General features: G+C 38.3%; 1 protein-coding gene across 1 annotated transcript in view; it reads left to right on the forward strand.

Moving 5' to 3' along the window:
* The first annotated feature begins 2,540 nt into the window (after window positions 1-2,540).
* CFAP69 (cilia and flagella associated protein 69) overlaps window positions 2,541-22,510 on the forward strand; it is a 58,253-nt gene continuing 38,283 nt past the window's right edge. Inside the window, 15 exon segments of the mRNA XM_077174720.1 lie at window positions 2,541-2,724; window positions 3,434-3,496; window positions 4,810-4,875; window positions 5,926-6,035; window positions 12,598-12,674; window positions 13,408-13,506; window positions 15,357-15,506; window positions 15,631-15,808; window positions 16,551-16,671; window positions 18,567-18,615; window positions 18,700-18,821; window positions 19,298-19,514; window positions 20,377-20,541; window positions 21,777-21,895; window positions 22,326-22,444. Of these exon segments, the coding sequence (XP_077030835.1) occupies window positions 2,566-2,724; window positions 3,434-3,496; window positions 4,810-4,875; window positions 5,926-6,035; window positions 12,598-12,674; window positions 13,408-13,506; window positions 15,357-15,506; window positions 15,631-15,808; window positions 16,551-16,671; window positions 18,567-18,615; window positions 18,700-18,821; window positions 19,298-19,514; window positions 20,377-20,541; window positions 21,777-21,895; window positions 22,326-22,444 (1,814 nt within the window). The 5' untranslated portion in view covers window positions 2,541-2,565.

Genomic DNA, 22,510 nt, shown 5'->3' on the forward strand with positions numbered 1-22,510 from the left:
ACTGTATTTTAATAGTACAGGCAGGTAAATCCAGATGTTGGAAGCTCTTTTGACTTGATGGGTTTAAGGCTGAGTCTACTGCCAGCCACTTCAAAGGTCTTTTCCTTTTATTCTGTAAGTATCAAACATAGAAGGTCTGTCAGGACAGACAAAAAAAAAATGAAAGGAGAATGAAAAGGAAGTTGAGGAGTCAACAGACTTAGAAAGAATCTTAGAAAGATTTATGTACTTTAAAGACCTCAGTGTCATATTTGATAAAGAGTGCAGATGGCTTTGGACAGAATCTACATGTTGAATATAGCCAAGAAAAGGACATCACTTGACCAGGAGCTGAAGACCCTCATTGCAGCACATGAAAGGTAAATACTGAATAATAGTCCCTTAAAAGCATGCAACTTATTTTGTAAAACAGCGAATACTGAGTGCTAGAGGAAATAATTCACTCAGCAAAGTCAACAGGAGATTAATGGCAGACCTAGATATGTAACCTTGATCTTCTAACATGCAACTGTGTTCTACACACAGAGTCCTGTGGTTTTATGAAATTTAAGTTTTACCTCAAGAACAGAGTTTGCTGAACTGTGTCTTCACACCAAAATAGTTTGTCCTCAGTCAAAACAGAAATCCTCTTTACATCAAGTCTACGTTTTTAACATATTTCTTAGCATTTGTAAGACTTAAAATTCAATACTCTCGTAAGTAAGGCCTTGGTGTCTTGAATATTTTCATTACCAATGGAATAAGTAGATGTGATAAAAATACAGTATAAGCCTATTTGGGGTTTATTAACTTTTGAGTAAATATTATCACAGTTGATTGCATGATTTTGAGAATGGCTCTTTTCCATTTGCCAAGGGCAGAAGAATCCCTGTAGTCAAACTTGCATAATGTAGCTTTTATCCTAAATTTTAAAAGCTTCATTTTGAAGAAGGTGCACAGTGAGCAAATGGAGCTTTGCAATATGATCTTTGGAACAGTGAGCCAACAAGTGCCATGTGACTTAAGCTTATAATTTACAGACTAAGTTGCCCAATTTAGGTATATTCTCTATACATTTGTCATTCAAAACACAGAGCAACCAAACTTGAAATCACTTAGGCTACAATAGAAATAAATGTAAGCAGGTTTTCTAATATAAGCTTTAAAACTTTGAATACATACAACTTCAGTTCCTATCTTGGCACCAAGAGAAAAAATATATATATAATTCAGCTTTTTCAGCTGAATGCCTTAAGACATACAACCATTGTCAGCACTTTTAATCTCAGATGCTTAATAGAAAATCTTGTTCCTTCCAGTATAAGCCTGAATACAATACAGAATGTTCACAGAAACATATACTTAAGTAGAACATGGAAAGGCCAGTAAGGTGGTTATAGTAATGGAAAGATGTGTGTACATGGACAGATGAAGAGTGTCAAACACCAGCTCCAAGGCTGGCAACTGCACTGTCACATCATGTGAGGGCACTTTAAAAATGTGCTACAGTCCTGCCTTTGTATGACCTGTGTTCTGTGATCACAGCTCAGGATGTCATGGATGTCAAAGGGGCCATTGCATTTTCTAAATTCAGAGTCCTATACTATGCTAGGCTGTAATTTTGCCATCATTTTGGAGTTGCATACAGGATGAATTTCTACTAAATGCAGAGAGTGCACAGGTATTTTTGTGTATACACAAATACACAATATGTGTATTTTCCCTTTGATGAAAAGAGAACACTAGAGCGTGTGTGAGTACTAAATATGAGATGCACCTTATTTTTGCAGAAGGCAAGTATGAAATGGGAAGAGTGTGTAGCATGCAAGCTGGGAAAAATGAAAATAAGGACTGTGTTGGTTATATTTGGAGCCATAAAGTTGTCTTTCTTGATTGTTATCAATCACATATTTTAATATAAAAACTAGCTGTTTAAATCTCCAGATATGTTAGCATTTAATAAATTTATTCACATATTCAAATATTTGTTTGGAATCATTGTAGTTAATTATTTGTCAATGAAAACCGAGGTTGGCACTGAAAGACTGGGGATATGTGCATATCCAACGTGGCGTGTGTGCAACTTGCCCCAGGTGTGTTCAGATCCCAGGAATGGCAGCTGAAGTGAGCATCCAGTAGAGTACCGGTGAGCGCACCGAGCGCTGTGTTGTCTTTGAGTCTCAGCTGTCAACTAGACCTCAAACAGCTGCTCACTGTTTGCTAGTAGAAGATACCTACATCCCCTCACTCTTCTGTCCCGGCCTTTATTACTTTTTTGTATCAGTCTGTACACAGAAAAGGTTACTTTTGCCATTTTCCCCGCTGCCAGGCTGCCCCAGGCAGCGCTTTCCTGTTTGGAGTTTGTCGTGGTGGCATCTCATGGAGGGTTTTTTTAACGATTACTTGTTACGGACCCACCGGCCTCTTCCCTTCCACCTGCCCAGCATGTAGACGGGGTGGGGGAATGGCCGCGTTCACAGGCAGCAGCCCGCGAAGTGCCATTTCTGGCCGGGTGGAGGAGAGCTGAGGCAGCGGCAGGCGGCAGAAGGGCCGGGCCGGGCCGGGCCTCGGCACCGTGCCGCTCCCATGGCAACGGCCGGGCCGCGCTGCCGCCGCGGCGGAGCCGCCATGGCCTCGCTGGCCGCGGCCGAGCCCCCCGGCCCACGGGCGGCCTCCCGCTCCCCGGCCCTCGGCCCCTCTCGCAGCGGCGGGGAGAGGCGCTCGAACGCCGCGGACGCCGCTCAGGTGAGCTCTCCCGCGGGCAGGGGCACCTCCAGCCCCGGTGCTGGCCCGACCACTGTGCCCAGCCCGGCCCTGCCCTGTGCCCTGCCCTGTGCCCTATGCTCTGCCCTGTGCCTGACCTGCCCTGCCCGGCCGCGCCCTGCCCTGCGCCCTGCCCTGCCCTGCGCCCTGCCCTGCCCTGTGCCCTGCCCTGCCCGGCCCGGCCCGGCCCTGCCCTGTGCCCTGCCCTGTGCCCTGCCCTGTGCTCTACCCTGTGCCTGCCCTGCCGTGCTCTGTGCCCTGCCCTGCCCGGCCGCGCCCTGCCCTGCGCCCTGCGCCCTGCCCTGCCCTGTGCCCTGCCCGGCCCTGCCTTGGGCCTGCCCTGTGCCCTGCCCTGCCCGGCCCGGCCCGGCCCTGCCCTGTGCCCTGCCCTGCCCTGTGCGCTTGCCCGGCCCGGCCCGGCCCTGCCCTGTGCCGCACCCTGCCCTGTGCCCTGCCCTGTACCTGCCCTGCCGTGTGCCGTGCCCTGCCCTCTGCCCTGCCCTCTGCCCTGCCCTGCCCTTCCCTGCCGCCTTTCTCACGCTGAGAACAAACCCCGATGTGTGCTTGAATTTACCCATCCCTGAGTAAATTCATGTTGGTTTAACACGGCTATTTCACATTTTAAACGCCTTAAAAACAAAATTTAAAAATCAGTTTAAAAGAAAAAAGGTTCAAAGTGTTGCTTTTTCAGGATACACAGTCGAGGTCAGTGGATTTGGATCACCTCATCGCACTACTCGGAGATTCGGGCTCAGTAAGTAACCCTGGTACCTCGCTGTCTCTGTTACACAGGTGGTTATAGGGTTTTGACAAATTTTTTATATAGTTACTTTAGCACCCAACCTGAATAAACTCAGATGGGTTTATTATACCCAACATAGGTGGCTGGAGATACAGAGCAGAAAGATGGGTATATCTTCTGGTATTTGAATGCTTCTAAAGATGATAATTGTTGTTTTTAAAAATTTTGTCAGTTATGGATTTATATTTAAAAAATACATAGGGAAAGAGAAGATCACACAGGAACTTAAAAAAAGACAAAGGCATGAGCATTCAAAAACCAGACATGCAGAATTTCTAGCATATTTGAGAATTTTAGAGTACTGAAACCTACAGCTGGGAAACAGGTGTACATAGAACCTTACTGAAAGTATGCCATGAATTAATGTAATTTTCCAAGTTAACTGCTAACAGTTCTCCAGGGAGATGATTTTAAATGCAGGTGAAATATACAAAGGTCAATGTTGAAGAATAAATACAACTACCTGCACACACAGGAGAAACATGGGCTTTCACAGATGATTTTTAGTCTCCACAAGATGATTTGGCAGATTAAATTCACTAAGCCATCAAATAATTTTGATCAAAATATGGATAATTTATGCTTTTAAAAAAGGACCTGATTAAACTAGCACATTTTAGATTAATGCCCCTCAGAGAAGTAGTTATATCTTCCCCTCTTCCCCTTTTTTAATACAGAGCTGAAATAATAAACTTACTGACTGAAGGAAAACTGCCAGATGTTATTGTTTACTGCTTCTGTAGATATGATATGTAGATATAATAAAATGCCTGTAGGATTCTGGCCTGCCTCAAGTTGCAGGTGCTCAGGAGAGCTGAAATAAAAGCTGCACATCACTGACACAGTCTGACATATCCTCACTTCAGCTGTTTTCAGCTTTGAATTTGAAGGCTGTTCCTAGAGGTGCAGAGCACTCTAAGCCACCTAGATCTACATGCTTACACATTTGTGTTGTGTATAACATAGGTTTGGTTTTCTTAGCTGCTTTACAAAGAATCACAAAGAATTTAAGAGAAAGAGTCAACACGTTTGAACAGGAGTTTTTGAAAGCCTCTTCAGTTACAAGAGAACAGACTTCATACTTAGAAATGAGGATTCATCGTGGAGTTAATCCTGTTTCAAAGCACTTTGAGAATTTTGTTGCGTCTTGTAAACTTTCAAATCTGGTTTCCACTTTCATTTAAACTTAAAAGGGCATAAACATAATCATTTAAGGCTCTTGGGCAAACTGCAATTAAAACCTGTTTTTCATTCTTTTATTTAAGAAAGATTTGGAAAAGGAGCAGCTGAAAGCTCTGAAGAAGGTAGTCAAGCATTTTGAAAATGGATTTGTATCCTTTTTGCCACTTTAGAATTCTAAAGTCATGGTGTTTTATGTATGGTAATAGTCTGACTTTTCAGTAAAGTATTTGATGCTGTACTGTGCTTCCCTGTGGAGAATAGGGATATACATTCTCATCACTGGCCCCCTTGTGTGCACACAGCCAAGGTTGGCAGGTTGACAAGACTCTTGGATATGAGATTCATTTGTCACAAAATTCAGTAGAAGGTTCTCACCTGTACAGTGGCTGAAAGTGTCCAAAATGTAACTGGTGTACTTTAAACTCAGAATAGAAAAACATAAAAATTGCCACTACTTGAAAAACAGCAGATAAAATAGCAAAATAAAATAGACTTCCAGAAAGGAGACATTTTAAAGAAAGATGAAATCAGACTAATTTATCTGAAACCTTTTTTCATATTTACAGTACAAACTGAAAGGTTCCAATAATGAGAAGTACTAAGGAGGGTGTTGGTATGTGGAAAAATGTTATTAATTTCATACAGTTCAGATAACTGCACAGTGATTTAAGGCATCACATTACAACTGAGTTCTGTACTTCAAGGCAGTTTCTGTGAGTCAGTAGATTGGTATTAACTTTTTAGTATCAATTCAGCTTTGATTTTGTGCCTCTACCCTTAAATAATCTCCATATGTATTTGGGTCCAGATTTTCAAATTTCAGTTAGTCACTTGGGACTAGAGGAGAAAACAATTTAAATATCACAAGGCCGTCTCAAAATTTAGATAGGTAAATCTGACATTGTGATGTAAAAGCTTTTCATCCTTCATTTTTTGGAATTTAGTGCTGAGCTTCCAGTAAGTTCATCTGAAACGACACCTAAATCAGATTTGCAAAAGTTGTACTTATGTAAAAGTAAGGCTGCTTTGAAAAGCCTAAGTATTGACTCACATACTTCTTTTAAAACTCCTAACTTTGTAAATATTGGCCTTCTTTTTTCTTGGCTATGTCTTTGAAGAGTGATGAGCACAGTTTTCAGCTTTTTCTGCTGATTCATAGTGGTACAGATTATCTGATTTCCTTAATTTCACATTAAAAGCCCCTTAAGGATGTTGCACAAATTACTGAAATTCTTAACCTGTGTGCAGAAAAATTGCATGAACAAGAGGCTTTCACTGAACCTTTATGTGAACTTATTAAATTGTTTGGGTAAGTACCTAAGCCCCTCTTTTAGAGATTTAAATACTGCTTATTAACAGGTTTATACATTTTCTAAGGAAACTGGCATATCCATACAGCATTTATCTACAAAGCACCTGTAACTGCAAGGTATCCATCCTTGCTTTTCATCAGTTGTCTTTTACTTATGTGCAGTTTCTGGTGACATGGATGAGGAATCTATTTTAACAGTTCGGCATCTGTGCAGTTAGATGCTACATAATTCAGAACTGTGTTGCACTGGGCCCCAGCTTGCTTGGAAGTGAGGTTCCCCAAGGTCTCTTATTGCCCCAGTCAATCTGGGACTGATGGCCTCAAAGGATTCAGCAGCTGAGTGATACTGCAGTGTGTTTTGCTGTTTCAGACAAGCTCTTAAGTGAGTTTAAAAACTTAGGGGGACACAAAGACACTCTAATACCTGAAGGTAAGCATTGTAAAATGACAAGCCATATTACAGGAGAGAATGAACGTCAACAGGGTTTAGGATTTATATTTACTTTTAAAATGTATTGCATGAATTTCTGGACATCTTTGTTGTCATACTGAAATGAACAGGGCAGGAGACTTTTTCTCCTTTTAATGCCTTTATTAAAGGTGATCAGCTCAAGGTTGGGAAGCTCGACGGGTCTACAGTTTCCGTCGTGTCTCCCAGGGTGACTCGCAGGAGGAAAATATATTTGCAGCTTTGTCCACTGGGGGCAGAGCTGGAGGTCCAGTCCTCGGTGGGGCTTTTTGGGCATGACTTTGATGTTGATCTTTATAGCTTCAGTCTCTCCCTGTGCCGGTCCGAGAGGATTTTCGCGGTCAGGGTGAGGGGTAACGAAGGCCCCCAGCATCTCTGCAGGCTCAGCACTCCGCTCCTCACGTCCAGACATCACTCCAATTTCTCAACTCTATATTGGCTCGTTGGTTTGGGGGTCTTTTCAGTAAGTTTGGAGTAGCAGCTTCTCATGGCATGCAGGTCCTGAGGTTATTTTGCATACCCCCCCATCTCCCAAGTCTTGTCTTTTCACTGACTCGGAGAAGAGCCATTAACTTAGCCCTAGCCAGGGCCTTTACTGATACAAAAAAACCATTAACGACAGTGACTTGTAATTGTCATAACAAACAGGTAGTGCTTTAGCAGCAACAGTGGTCTGACTAGTTTTTGTAACCTTTTTCTCACAAAAAAATTGGCAGATTTTTTGTTTATAACAGTCCCCCTTCTTTTTCTTTGATCGAGCTTAAATTTAAGCTGGCATCAACTTGTAATTTTTGACTCATGAGCTTCATATTTAATTTTTTTGTATTGATTATAAATTTCTTGAGCACTCTGGTAATCATGGTTACTTAACTTTGTTACCTTTCTTGGTTTCTTCAGGTAGAATTTTTTGAGATCTTTAGGTTGGTCTGCATGGCCAATCCTACTATTTTAATAAAACAGGAAAATAAGCATAGTAAAAAGAGCAATCTTCCAAGTATACACACAGTGAGCAAACCTACTTTTTCTCATACATCTTTTTTTGAAAATCTGTAGGTTATTTCACCAACTGGAATCAAGTGTAGGAGTTTGTTCTTGGTTATTTACACATGCTAATTTTTTAATTTCATTTGAAATGTTTTTAATAATTGCACTCTTTATCTCTAATACTGCTTGGAGCCTGATGATTCTGTTTAACATAGATATTGGAGTCTGAACTTGGCTTTTACAACTTTGGATTTTCTCAATTTCTATTGCACTTTGCCTCTTCTGTTTGGTTTCTCTTAAATCTTTGTATATAGGAACTCCTAAACTTGATCTAGTTTCTTTGGGTAATAAGAGGAAAGCTGGTTTTATCATTCTAGCGGTGCAGCTGCCAGACCAGTCCCCTGACAATTTAGTGTATGCCGTAGTACCAGAGACCAAAACTAGGTTTTTAGGGCTCTCTTGAAATGTGTTTTTTTCAGTTGGGCATTCTCAATATTTACACAGTTCTTTCATTTTCTAAAAGGGGTTTATCTCTTTTGCAGTATACTCATAACATTCGTATACTTCACGGTGGGTACACTTGTCTCTTTCTTTTTTCTCAACAGACTAATTTATTTGAATCTCTTGGGATCTACTGGGGAGCTGAATTCTTTACTGCTAAATACTTCTTACAAACCATCTTTCTTACTGTTTTTACCATTTCTTTTCTTTTGACTAGATCTACTGAGCTTGCTTTAGCAGCATTACATTCAAAGCACAACCAGGCTTCTCCTATAGGGCACTCTCCCAGGAGTGGCTGCCTAAAAGTGGCAGTATTCTGGGCTATCTAATACACTCTCTTATTTTTCTGATAAAGGACCAATTGGGAGAGGTTAACACGATTAGGGTTAGAATTGATGTGGACTCTAGACAAGGAGCTCACTTCTTCCTCCTCCTAGAGGGGTTGGTAGCACTCACTGCACTGCTCTCCTGGGCTCCCAGAGCACCACCAGCAATGAAAGCCATCATTGCTACCCTTCCCAAGAGTCCGGTATGGGCCATCTTGCACAGCCTGCCCACCCGGCCTTGCCTCTTGGGGATTTTTACTGAGAAGCTTCCAAGCTCTCTAGAGTCTCTTCTACCTGCTCCTCTGGTTAAACCTCTCTTGGTCTGTTCCCTACCAATTTTAGTCTCTCTTAGGGGAGTGCTCCGTAGAGGATTAACCTGGAGTCTTTAGAACCAATTTGGGGGAACTTAACTAGAATTACTTATTTACAGTCTTAAACTTTTTACAAACTCATTTTACACAGAACTGTCCTGAAACATTTTAAGCTATGTTAGGGCTCTGATACCAATTATTTTCCTATACAGTTCAGTCTTTTTGACTCTTCTTTCTGAGAGTCAGCTTTAAATCTTTTGATCCTTTTATCACAGTATACTTGGGTGAATTAACTTGTGATGTGGTTGAATCCTGTCCAGTGCCCGGAGGTGAGAGTGATGTGGAATCCGGTCCAATGCCAGAGGGAGAAGCTGATGTCTGATCTGGTCCTGTACCTGGGGGTGAGAGTGGTGTAGACTCTGGCCCAATGCCAGAGGGAAAAACTGATGGAGTCTGGTCTAATGCCAGAGAGAGAGTGGGGTGGAGTCTGGTCCAATGCCAGAGGCCCAATGCCAGAGGGAGAGTGGGGTGGAGTCTGGTCCAATGCCAGAATGCCAGAGGGACTAACTGATGTGTAGTCCGGTCCAATGCCAGAGGGAAAAACTGATGTTGAATCCTGGTCCAATGCCAGGGGGTGAGAGTGATGTGGGTCCAACCCTTTTCTTTTGGTCTTCACAGTCGAATTAGTGATGAGGAGTACCTGAAACGGGCTTTCAAATATAGGCATTAATGGTCTGCTATTTTATGATTCTATCAAAACTCAGTTTCTTTGGTTAATGTATAATTGGTTAATTTCTCTTTTTCCATAGCTGCATGTTTCTCTCATCAACTCCTACATACTCTGTATCTTGCAGGGAGTTGTATTTCTGTTCGCTAACTTAACTCTTAAAGTGCTTTTTTCTCCTATTTTTCTGTGTATTAAACTTACTGGTTTTCTGTTCTATTTTCAAGATCTTATCTATTCATCTCTTGCCTCTGTTTCTTACTTTCACTAACAACTTAAATACTACTTTCCTTTCAACCCCTTACACTTAAAACAAATTTTTTTCTCACACTATTTTTCAACACAATACACTTCCTTCCAACGAGATGTGGTAAAACTCATAATGCACAATCTACATTACTTATACTTTAATTCGTCTACATTCACCCACTTTTATTTCTCCTTCACTTTCACACATTCCTCCACACTCTCACGTCACAAAGTGGATCTTTATTGCTAGAAAATCACGGGTGCCTGTAGGCCCCCCTCACCTTGGGGCTGGCCTCTAGGGCTCAGTATCTCTGGGCCTCTTGGAAGGGCCAACTCTGGTTGCCTCCGATGCTCATTCACCTGTGAGGCTGCCTGTGTGTCACTCACTCTCTTACAGCTATGGCCGCCTCACATGTCTGGGGAACATTAGTCTGGTTTGCAGGTCACACACACTTCTTTGGCCACCTGCCCAGGGAAGAGTAGCCTGGTTTTGTTTGTGACTCACTCTCACACATGCAACAAGACAACAATAAGGTACTATAGTAGAAGAAATGTATTTGAATATGTGTATAGAGGCTTTGCCCCAGAAGTCCCAGTTGCCCTTGATGGGCTGCAGCTGCAATGTCCTTAATTGAGCTGCAGCTGTAACCAATGAAGATGACCAAGATAAAAGGGGGCAGGTAAGCTAGTCAGGGAGAGCCTTCGAGGAGCCCTAAACTGAGAGAGAACAGCATGCAGCAAGGAGAGTCAGTGAAGATCTGCAGCCATGAGTATTCAGCAAAGAAGTATAGACTTTAAAAATCTAATAGAAGAACAACAAGTGGTGACCCTGACGTGATAGTTAGCAGAAGACAAGACAGCCAAGAGCTGCAACAACATGAAACAGCCGAGAGCTGTGGCAGCCAAGATCTGCAACAGAACAGCCAAGAGCTGTGGTAGTAGCTAGCAAAAGATGAGACAGCTGAAAGCTGTGGCAGCCAAGAGCTGTGACAGAACATAGCCTTTAAGTCAGAGAGCTGTAAAAGAGTATGGCCTTTGAGCAAGGAGCTATGTGTGTTGAACATGGCCTGTGAGTCATAGAGAAATGTGAGTGTTGAACATAACCTGTGAGTCATAGAGAAATGTATGTATTGTACTTGAAAATCTGTACAACTGTTAACTTGTGTAAAAGAAAAGGGGGAAATATAGTAGAAGAAATGTATTTGAATATGTGTATAGAGGCTTTGCCCCGGAAGTCTGTTACCCTTGATGAGCTGCAGCTGCGATGTCCTTAATTGAGCTGCAGCTGTGACCAATGAAGATGACTGAGATAAAAAGGGGCAGGTTAGCCAGTCAGGGAGAGCCTTCGAGGAGCCCTAAACTGAGAGAGAACAGCATGCAGCAAGAAGAGTTAGTGAAGATCTGCAGCTATGAGAATACAGCAAAGAAGTATAGACTTTAAAAATCTAATAGTAGAACAACAAGGTACCTTTTACTTTCACATCACTCATTACAAGTTTAGGTGTTACTAGCCAGTCCTAGTGCTATTGGATATCCTTCTAGTTTTTGTAGCCTTTTTCTCACAAAAAAAAAATTGGCAGATTTTTTTGTTTATAACAATACTATATTTTAAGTAATCTGTAGAATAGAATTTAGGTGTTATCTGCACTCATCGGTAGTTTTCTCCTCCTCAATAATTCAGTAAGTTATTTATGGTATGCTAGTAGCTACAGTTACTCCTGTATTTAATTTCATATCAGGAGAATAAGGGAAAAAAAAACCCCACCAGATAGAAAACTAGTAAAAGAGATATTCAGATAAATTTTTACATAGCTTCCTCTCAGCTGTTAGGTTTATTAAACACAGAATTTCTCAGCTGAATCTTTTAGTTCCCTAAGCACCCTGAGATGTACTGTTTTTCTTTGCTGCTACACAGTGGGGAGTGAGGAGGTACATCATGGAGTTTAATTTTCTTTGGTGTTTGCTAGAAGCATGACAAAACTGAGAATGAGTGTATAAAGTCGGTAAAATGTATCTGTGAGACTTTTCCTCTTTTAGAGCAGTTCAGCACTAATTATGGTTTCTGCAATGAATATATTTTAGAAAATTGCACCCTTGGGTTTTGCTTTAATTTCTGTAATATGGAAATTCCACCACAATTCACTACTACTTCGTATGACAGAGAAGTCTTTAACCAGAGTTAGGGGATTTTTTTTTTTTTAGGATTCAGTTTCAGATGCATTAATTTCTCCAGTAAAATAGTAAAATATTCCACTCTTTTGTAACTGCTTCTGTTTACCTGTCTTCTTCCCACTTTCTTTTTTTCAATGTCTTGTTTCTCCCTCCCCTGCCTCTCCCAGCAGTTATTCCATTGTTTGTTCTTTACTTTCTTTTCCTCTGGCAGTGTTTACAGAGGTAAACTTACTGGAAAGCTGCTTCCACAGTATGTACTGCAGAGACCTTAGCATAATATTGTAATGTTTACTGTTAGACAGTTTTTAGCACTTAAATGTTTATGTCTATCTGAGTATTTTGAATATGTTATTGAGTATTTATTAATATCCTGTTTTTAAAAATAAATTTGTTATTGTGCTATTTGGAGTCAGTTTATTTGGTTTACTTTTATCCATTTCAAGAGGTCTTGCCCATAGATAAGGTCCCTTTTTTCCACCTCTGCACATAGCCTAGTTCTGTAATAGCCTGATAGTGCCTAGGTTGTAGGATTTAGTCTTCCACATTTAAATGACATTTGTTTGTTCAGCATGTCTTGTTGCATCATATTTGAATTATTAAAATATTATCTATGAACATTTACCACTGATTGCCAACATGTAATTGCAGATTATTGATTATTAAGCTTTCAGAGTAGAATCAGCATTGCAAAGAGTGCATTCATCCTAGAAAATGTGTCTTTATCTGAAAAAATTGTCAAGGAAGAAGAGAAGAGCTACTGAACTTTTCTGGTGGCTTCATTAACTATTACATTGTTGTAATATTTTTAAATTTCATTTTGCAGGTTACCATTTCTAAAAAGGAAATCATCTGATGAAGCAAACTATTCCGTTGAAGTTTCACAATCCATTACACAACTGGGTGAGTGTAACCTGATATGCCACAATAAAATTATTATTATGCCACAATAAAATCAACTGTATTATTAGAATGATTTTAATTTATTGTTACTCCTTAGTAAATGTAGGTAATTTCTTTAAATTATTCATTCAATCCTCTGTATTTTTTCATATTCGAAGCAGTTTTTACTTTGCTCTGCAGCTAACCTGAAGATTGGCTTGCAGAATCAAAAGCTACATGAGAAAATGTTATCAGTGCACATGAAGAAGTAGACGTGTATCTAGCCTGTTCCATTTCATTTTGATCTGAGAAATGGGGGTGTCACTGTAAACACTGAAACCTGGGATGCCAGGAATATGTATCCTTCCGGCTTCTATGCTCCCTTTATTTCATATCATATCTGCTTAGAAGAGTTTCTAATGGCATGGTAGTGATGACAACAGCTTAGTGTAGTAGCTTAGTAGCTTTCCTCAGAATTCCCCAACTTCTGGAATACTATCCAGTGCCTTCTAAGTGTTTGTAGCCATAAAGCAGAGAAGGTAACTTTTGATTAAACTTAGGCTACTCCTCTAAGATGCCTTTGTCCTCTCCAGTGTGGGAGTCTCTGCCTCTTGAATATTTTATAATGAAACTTTGCATGAAATTACAAATTTGTAGGTAATACTAAGTTCTGTAAAAAGAAGAATACTGTGTTAAGAGTACTTTCTAAAAAATTATAAAGTCTGTTAATTACATTTATTTCTCTTTCTGACAGGTTACTTGATGAGCGTGCAAAGCTCTCAGGTTAGAATACAAATCTGTAAGAGTGTTGTTAATTTTTTTAATATGGAGCTACCAGGAAAACTACTTTCAGGTAAAGCAGGGTATTTTTATTTTTTAATGATCCCAACTACTTTGAAATGCCTCTTTAAATTAGCTATTGATTAATTTTTCTTTATAACTATGGTTACTGTATCTCATATATTAAATATATAACATTGGCAAATATATAATTAACATGTTTTTATAGAGGTGCGTATTCTAAATCTGAAATAAGTTCATCAATGTACAAGGAATTAATTATTACACTTACAAAATTATCATTAAATAGCATCCAGAAAATGTGAAGTGATACAAGATCTCTGAAATGTGGGTAATGGAGGGGGAAAAAAAAAGCAGTTAGGATCAGAATAGATAAGGAGGGAAATGTGGTTTTCAGGATTTCATATGTAGCCTGGAGAGAAGCAGCTCTGCTCTCACTTGTGTTGTGAGGGATAGATCTGAATCCGTTTAAATTTGATTGAGTTCATATTATATGGACACCTTTGAGCATAGGTTTGAATAAATGGTGTGACTTATCTCTGCAGAAAGAGGCTATGCATGAACTCAGGCATGATCAGAATCCACTATTATATAATTCCTTTGACTCTTAGGATAGTGCCAGAGGCTGTGGTCAGGTGAAGTCAGTCATGGATCCCTCCCAGAGGGGCACAGCATCCCATGCTCTGAGACTGCACTGTCTTTATTGGCAGCCAACCTCAAGTGAATATTGGCGCAGTGTGGCTCAGGAGGGCAGGTCAAGGAGCATGCTTGATATCACTGTGCTCCCCTGCTGTGTTCCTGCAGTGGGGTACTAACCCTGTGCCCTTTTATAAGTTTTCATCTATTTTAGGAGGCCTAAAGAAGCTGCTGCTACTACAACCCTTTCAAAATTCTAAAAATAGGAAAGCATCCAAATCTGTTTTTACCTTACAAACAAGACTCAAACCCTGCACATAGCTATGTGTGCATTTAGTTCTGTATCTGTAAATAATTCCATCAGGATAAATGAATGTTATTGAGCAATTTTGTTTTTCTTCATCCAATTTAGAAAATAGGATATGTTATCTTGAAATGAAGAATGTGTTTCAGTCTGATTTTTTAAGTCAAATATTTCATCTCTAAGCATATATGTACATCTTGCCAAAGTCTGACCCTGCAGAGTTCTCTTATCTGTAAAGTAATATCAACTTTAAGCCTATCAGAGTGTGTGCTCAGTTAAACCTCATTTCACCATGTGCAATATCTGTATTTATCAATCTGGTACTTTATGAAATTTGATATATATATATATATAGTGTGTATATATACACATATATATATTTAAGCTGTTTAAAATAAACTTTGCTCTCATGAGATATCATAATATAAGCATAAATATGAATTTATTTTCTCAGTGCTTCACCTTCCCCATAATTTAGTAATGAAATACAGATTTCATATGCATGGACAAAAGTAAAAGCACAGACACATTAGAAAGTCAAGCTTGTAAATCAACGTTTGGATTCACCTATTTTAAGTAATATGATGATAGAATGCAATAATTCTCTAGTCAACAGGCTACTGAAGAGAACTAGGTTACTGATGACTGAAGAAAGTTTTCCACTTCTATAGTCTTGCTTTTGCTTTCATTGTCTAAATTCTAAGCAAGTAATTTGTTTCTATAGCATTGAAGTCTGCTTGAGGGTGAGTCAGTTGGATGTTTTATAGGCACTATTCAGATAAAAGAAAAGCAGCTCTTGTGTATTGGATTGGTTTTCTTAACTGCTTGAAATATGATACTTGATTTACAATCCTTTCTTAAAAACTATGAACAGTTTATGAAGTAATCAAAATTCTGGGGTTTTACTGCATTTAATTTTACTGCAATTTACTGCATTTTAATTAAAGCTACTGTATGTACAGGTTACCAGCCAACAAGTCCAAACTATAAAATCCGGATGGCTGAAACAGGAGGATTAGCAGAAATTCTTGTTTTGTCACTAACATTAGTTGAAAATCAACTTACTGAGAAGTTGTGGGTACTTAAAGCTCTCCAGCATCTTTCCACCTCTGGTTAGTACAAACTGTTCTTTCAATAATCTTATTACCATTGATCTTAAGTCATTTGTTCTCTGACCATGCCTGAAACAATTACTGACCTATAGAGAATTAATTAGTCTGATTTACATAATTTCAGGAGAAAGTTGTGAACAAATGGTGAACGTCCAAGCAGCCAGAAGGCTTTGTTTGTGTCTAAATGGTGCTGATCCCTCGGGACAGCTGCTGTTCCGATCCTCAGATATCCTATGGAACCTGCTAGAAAAAGCCTCAAAAGAAGCAGCTGTTATTCAGCTCAGAAGCTTGGAATGTGTACAGTAAGTACAGGGAGCATTTAATGAATTAATTTTGTCATTGTGGAGACATCTGGATCATTCTGTTGTGTAGCATTTTGTTTGAAGTTAACTGAGAGAAATGCAAATGGATCTCTGATGACATCCTCATTAAGATTTCAGTATTAAGATAGTAGTTGCTGTTACAGGGCAAGAACAAGGTGCTCTTCTGCATAGTGCAGGAGGAATAGCTCTATCTATTGCTTTGTACAATAGAAGGTTAAGTGCATCATTTTGAAGCTCCCACATTAGGCATAACAGGCCAGTATTCCTTCACTGTTGAAGTGCTGATGTTACAAAATTACAAGGAATTTCTATGCCATGATATACAAGGTTTATTTCTAGATCCTCTGCTGGAGTAAATAACAGGTTCTTCCTTAGTGAGTTAGACTGTTTTAACTATTTAAGATTAGACTATTCCTTCTCAATAGTCATTCAGCAATGTCCAGTTCCACATTTAGTAAATACTGTGTCTTTATATTAATTGGTTATAACACAAACAGTGGAAGATGCAATTTTTACTATATGCATCTTGCATCTACGAATAAATGGGATGTCTAGTGGTACCCAAAGGAATCCACTCATAATAAAGTTTTAAGCGATTTCTCTTGTAGTTAAACCCTAAGGCTTTGAAAAGTATGATGCTGAATGAGGATTCATATATGTAGAGCTATCCAGCATTAGAATATCAAAGGAAAAGGTAAAATGCATTTCTTTTTCTTTGAAGTGCTTTGAAAGAAGCATTTGTAGAGCTCGCCTGTGGCTTCCGGCACTGCGATCATCAGCTACGGAATGACCTCTTGGTGATTGCCACCTTACTATCTGAAAGCTCTGCAGTACCTATGGTTGTAAGTATTTAGAGTTGTATTCCAGACACTAGTGGCTTCTTCTTTGCTTTTATAAGCTTGGTATTCTTCCCCATTTGGGTTCTAACATTTATTTCTCCTGTGCTTTTTTTTCTTACTTGGATTTGCTGAGCAAGAAAACATTTTTTCTTTCTGTGGTTGTCTTTACCTCAAAGAGACTTAAAATCTGTAGGTAATTAGTCCAGAATACTATCAACTTTATTTAATTCTTAGGAAATCACATTAACAGTATCTATGTGCAGAATTTAATGTTAATTCTTGTATTCTTGTATGGATTCTTGAATATGCCATTCTCCTAAAAAGAGTTTTGCACTAAATCTCATTTTTTGTTTGAAGATGTAGGCTATATTCAGATGACCCAAATCCAATGTGTGCCTCATAACTGGGAACAAGAAGGGTGTGCAGAAATCAGCTCAGGAGCTCTAAGATTCTGAGAAAATAATTAGGTCCAGTTAATAAGAGGCACATAAATTCTTTCAAAGACTACGTCACACAATGCACTACCATGACTTGCCTGAAATGTAGATGACTCATTCTTTTGTAATAGTCCAGAATTTTTATGAGAAACTTGCAGAGAAATTATCTTTATATAGATGTTAATATTGCTTTAGTCTCTTGTTTTACATTTGAGATTTACAGCTTCAAATGAAGTTGGGACATACATACTGAATAATTAAGCAATCAGGTCCCTGTGGATTAATTGGCTGTTCAGGAATATATTACTTTCCTGTTGAAGAGAAGTTTACCAGTTGGCTGTATTACTAAATGAAGATTACAGACTTTTAATTCAAGCTTTTAATTTAACACCAACTAATATGAAATATCTGTTATACAATTGCAGCAACATATTGAATATCTAAAACATTCAATTTGTTTATCTGGCTGTAGAAACAGGGCATTTTATTCCTACAAAGTAAATAAACCAGCTATGTATTTTTAATTCCTTATACTAAAAGGAAGAAAAATTGTTTCTATGCAAAGAAAATATTAAAACAACTTAATTTATGTTTTTTACTCTCAGCCTGCCTAGAGATTTTACAAGGTATAAATATAAGGTGGAAAAAACATTAACATTACTATTTAATTCTGCCTTATAGATAATACTATAGCAATGTCCTTCAGAATGTTCCCTTTTCTTCTTAATATACTATCCAAGCAACTTCAGAAAAGTTAGTCTTATATTTTATATAGCTCACAAATCAGCACAGGAGTCTGAACCTTTGAAAAGGAAAAGTTTTCTCATCACAAGCAAACTGTGAAATTTATGTAAAGTTCATAATGATATTATTATCTTTGTGCTAGAAAAAAACCTGTTTCCTAATTGCTTACCTCAGAAACAACTCTCCTTTGCCTCTAATGTGCTGCATAGACACCTCCTGGCTTTGGTCCTATCCGTAGTTACATTAGACATTATTGTCCTTCTGTTAGCTCTCTAGGAGCTGTGATTTACAAGATTTTATTTCTGAGCTTTTCATATGTGGTATTGGTAAATTCTTCTTGCCCATACATGCGGTTTTCATATGTACTGATGATCCTGATGTAAAATATGACCAAATGCATTTTAAAAAATGGCTCTAAAAGCACTGAGAATTTTTTTTGTTAGGTTATAGTAGTGATGTTTGGGACTTCCCCACAGAAGTTCAGACTTGTTCAGACTGAATGAAACATGGGTTTAACTAATTGTACCCTTAGGACTGCAGTTAGTTATTGTTGTATAATGTCCAAATGGTTGTTCAATTCGTTGATAAAATTCTGTTTATTCTGCCATAGGATACATTAAATTCTGTGTTCTGAAGAAAAAAGTCAAGCCAAAAGTAAATCATAAGTCTTAATTTCACTGCAATTTAATTAATGTGTGTTTTTTGAATGCCTATTAGGAAAGTGGATTCGCAAAAATCTTAATAGTACTTGCAACATGTACTGAAGGTAAGAGATTCCATAGTGCATAATTACACAATATTTACTTTTAATTATGAGTTTTTTGTAACTTATCTACCATTTCCATCATAGTTAAACTTCCCAATCCTTTGGTAAAAGGTTTTAAACTTACCTACTCCTACGAAGATTTTGAGATGAAGAAGTTACTATTTAATATAATAGGAATCTTATCGAAAGACCTATCTGCTGCACAGGTAAGTTGTAACAGAACAGAAATAATATTTTTTTTTTAAAAAAGGGAAAAGAATCACAAGAATATTACTTATCTCTCCATCTACCATAGTACAGTACACTGAAATTCTCTGTTCTCCAAATCAAGAATTAATACATAGCTTCAGACCAAGCCCTGCTGTTGATAAGTAGGATGCAATTTCTATTTTAGAAAGTTACGAACTTAGACCATGCTAGGGAAATTGCTGACAAGTGACTGCAGAGCATTGTTGAAATACACCTGAAGAATATAATAAAATTTAGCAAACCACAATCTCTGGGAAAGCTACAGAATATAAAAAGAGTTTGCCTGTACTTGTACTGTTCATGACATATTTTCTCAATTAAAAATTAATTTTGTTATTGTAGGACAGATTAAGTTGACTCACCCTTTAGATTTTTCTTATTTGCATGTGAAACCTGTAAACTGTCTCTCTTTTTCTTTGTCTGGACTCTGCAGCTCCTCAGTGAAAATCATGTGATCCCAGCTTTGCTTTATTATGTAAAACAAAATCAAAGGTCTGGATTTCCTGACTGGTCTGCTGCCCAATATGAAGAATTACAGCTTCATGCACTTGCTGTTTTAGCTTCGGTGGCTCCTTTGTTAGTAGACAAATATTTGTCCTGCCAAGCGAATACTCTTCTCCTCATGTTTCTAGAATGGTGTATAGGCCAAGGTCAGTGGGTACTCATGGCTTTCACACACAGGTAACCTCAAAACAGTTCAGCTGAACCTACTTTCTTTGACAGGAAAGGAAAATGTAAAACTCATGATGTCAGAATGATTCTTTTTCATAGGCCACCTAGGAAGCATATGTTTCCAAAAAACAACCAACCTCTTTTTCCTACTAAAGGATGAGCTGGTGCCCCTCTCCTGGTGTACCATTATATTGATATTCCCTCAGACAAACACCTCTACTGTCTGTGTTTTAAGTGAGCCAGGTCCTTCCCTTGTGGCAAGAAGTCCAAGCAGGAATTCCTGCCATGAGACAGGACATGTAAACTCAGTGTTGTACATGGTGAGACAGGTTCCAGACTACACCTGGCTTCTGGGCATCAGATAAGAGTGTGGGCTAAGCAGAAATAGAACTAAGTGCACTCAGTTTTACTGCCCAGATTTCTAAGGATAGGTATTTTTCATCATAAAATTGGTACGTCTTCCTAGCTTTCCTAAGAAATTTTTAATTGGGTTGAATGGAGATCAAAAGGTGGATATTAAATGTCATACCAAACATAACATATTTTGAGTTTGTAAAACTGCTCATGAACCTAGTAAGGGTAAAAAATGTGTAATAATTTTAAATGTTCACCAAAATGTTACCTTTATTATGCATGTAAAAAGTATAGTTCTAAACAAAAAGGTTTATTTACTACATGGTTTTAAACAAGAATAATTTCTAACTTCAGTAGGGTTTGGGGGTTGTTGTTGTGTTTTGGGTTTTTTGGGGTTTGGTTTGTTTTGTTTTTATTTTTCCTGAGCACATTATTCTGAACATAGATTGTGTGCCAAAACCAGTATTGGTTGTGATTGCTCCACAGATCCTTTCTTTGGTCGAGGTAACAGTTTCCATGGAGCAGGTGGTCGTGGCACCAAACTCGCGCAAATGCACTACAGCCTCCGAGCTCTGAGATCTGTTGTGGCCCTTTATGATAATGCTGTGAACACTAATTTGTGTGACCAGGGAGCAATTAGCCAGCTACTGGGTAAAGCACAATTTGTATTGCTGTTCTTTAATTAGTACATTTCTGTTGACACTGAGAATGTTCATGTGTTTTTGTGTGCTGTGTTTTTAGTGTGTCCTTCAACAGCTGAAAAACTAAAAAAACCTCAACAAATTCATCCAAGATGTAACTGATTTGATGTTAATTTTTTTTTCATTTCACTACACATTGAATGAGTTAAGCAAAACAGCCAGTTTTAAAAGTCTAGATGTTTAATTTCAGAGCAAAAGCTGCCCCTTCTCACTTTGTTACTGCATTTGGTAGATCTTGTTTTCGTTGTGGCAGTCCCCAGAAATTCCAGCCCATGAGTATTTTTCCACCTCGGTCTATCAGGGTGTTGCTTTCCACAACTCCTCTTTAGCGTAGAATAAAAATAATAACAAGGTACCTTTATTTGAACAGCATGAAGAAAAAAAGCAGAATAAAACTGCTTAATCACTGCTCCTGCAATTTTAGAGCACTTCTTGTTCAGTAACACATACCTACTGTTAAATTTGGTTTTAAGTTCCAAAACAAGCTGGTTTAAGTTCTTTTCTTACAATATCAGAAAGTTTTCAGTACTCTGAAGGAAACAAAACAAGAAAGATCCTTTGGAATTCAAAGACTGTGTTCTAATAAAAAGCCTAGAAATTAATTATTTTATAACCTCAGTTCAACTTCAGTGAAAACTCTGTGGAAACCTACAGCTTTTAGTGAAATAAAAATTATTACTATACCTTACATATCAGAATCAAGTAACTTTTACTCTAGGGGAATTTTGTGTATGAATGCCCTCTTCCACATAGTGGTTCCAAGGCTGACTTTCTCAGCAATGGTGGTATTTCATTTCTTTCCCACATTTCCACTGTCAGTTCAAACATTTGTGAAACTGTGGGTGAAGCAGCCAGTTTGTTGTCTTTTTCTAAGAGTTCTTTAATTCATATCAGTTCCCTGAGTTCCTTACACTGGCACAATCTAAGGGGCAGCACAGAGTCTGAACAAGGGAGAAGTCAGTGCAAGCTGCTGTCATTAACTCTGTCACCAAGAGTAGAGGCCATGAAGCTGCAGCATCAGAGTGCACCACTTGTGGAAGCTGTTACTGAAACGCAGGAGATAAAAATGAACTTACTTTAAAAATCCTTTCATATAAATTTGAGTTTTGTAAAAAGCAGCAGCTGTAATAGAATTTTGACATGTGTATAGGAACATTCATATATATAAAATATATCCATTTACAGACATCCTAAAGTATGCAGCAGGCATATCTAAAGAAAAAGACAGTATTGCTCTACTGGAAATCCAAGTTGACGTATTCTTTATTTTGTCTGTTCTCTGTGAAGATGATAACAACAAAAAGGTATGTATCTTTCTACCTTTTACTGTGCAGAAAGTGTCAAAAAACAGATTATATTTTCTTATAAAGGAGAGTACTTTTTTGTGTTTTAATTGAATAGCAGGTGTCAATTTTAGTTCATTGTTAATGAGTCATGTTTCTTGACCCAGCTAAAATATAAAAACAGTCAGAAATCCACTAGCAAGTGTTGAACCTATTTGATTATTAATTTATATCATTTTTAAATTGATATATGAAAGTGTGTTAAGAAATGAATTTGAACTTTGGAAAAACTGAAAATTTTTTTTCTTATGTCTACCTCCTGCTCTAACAAGCGGACCAAATTTATTGCAATATAAATATTTACATTTCCCATTTTCCATTGTATTTTCTTACATGTTTAAATCTAGTAAATATGGCTTAAGAAACATTGTTTTAATTAACATTTCAACAGGAACTATTCAGCTGTGAAGGAATTGGTATTCTCATCTCATACTTAAAGTTGGATCCAACGAGGTTATGTAGTGGAAAAGGCCACAATTGTCTCCTCCTCAGTGCACTGGACTGCTTGTGGTTAGTGAAGTATTTTAGCAGCAGTAACTTGGAAAAATGTCAAGTGTTGTATTTTTTCTGCAATGC

The sequence above is a fragment of the Agelaius phoeniceus genome, chromosome 1 (genome assembly GCF_051311805.1).
Source record: "Agelaius phoeniceus isolate bAgePho1 chromosome 1, bAgePho1.hap1, whole genome shotgun sequence".
Lineage (NCBI taxonomy): Eukaryota > Metazoa > Chordata > Aves > Passeriformes > Icteridae > Agelaius > Agelaius phoeniceus.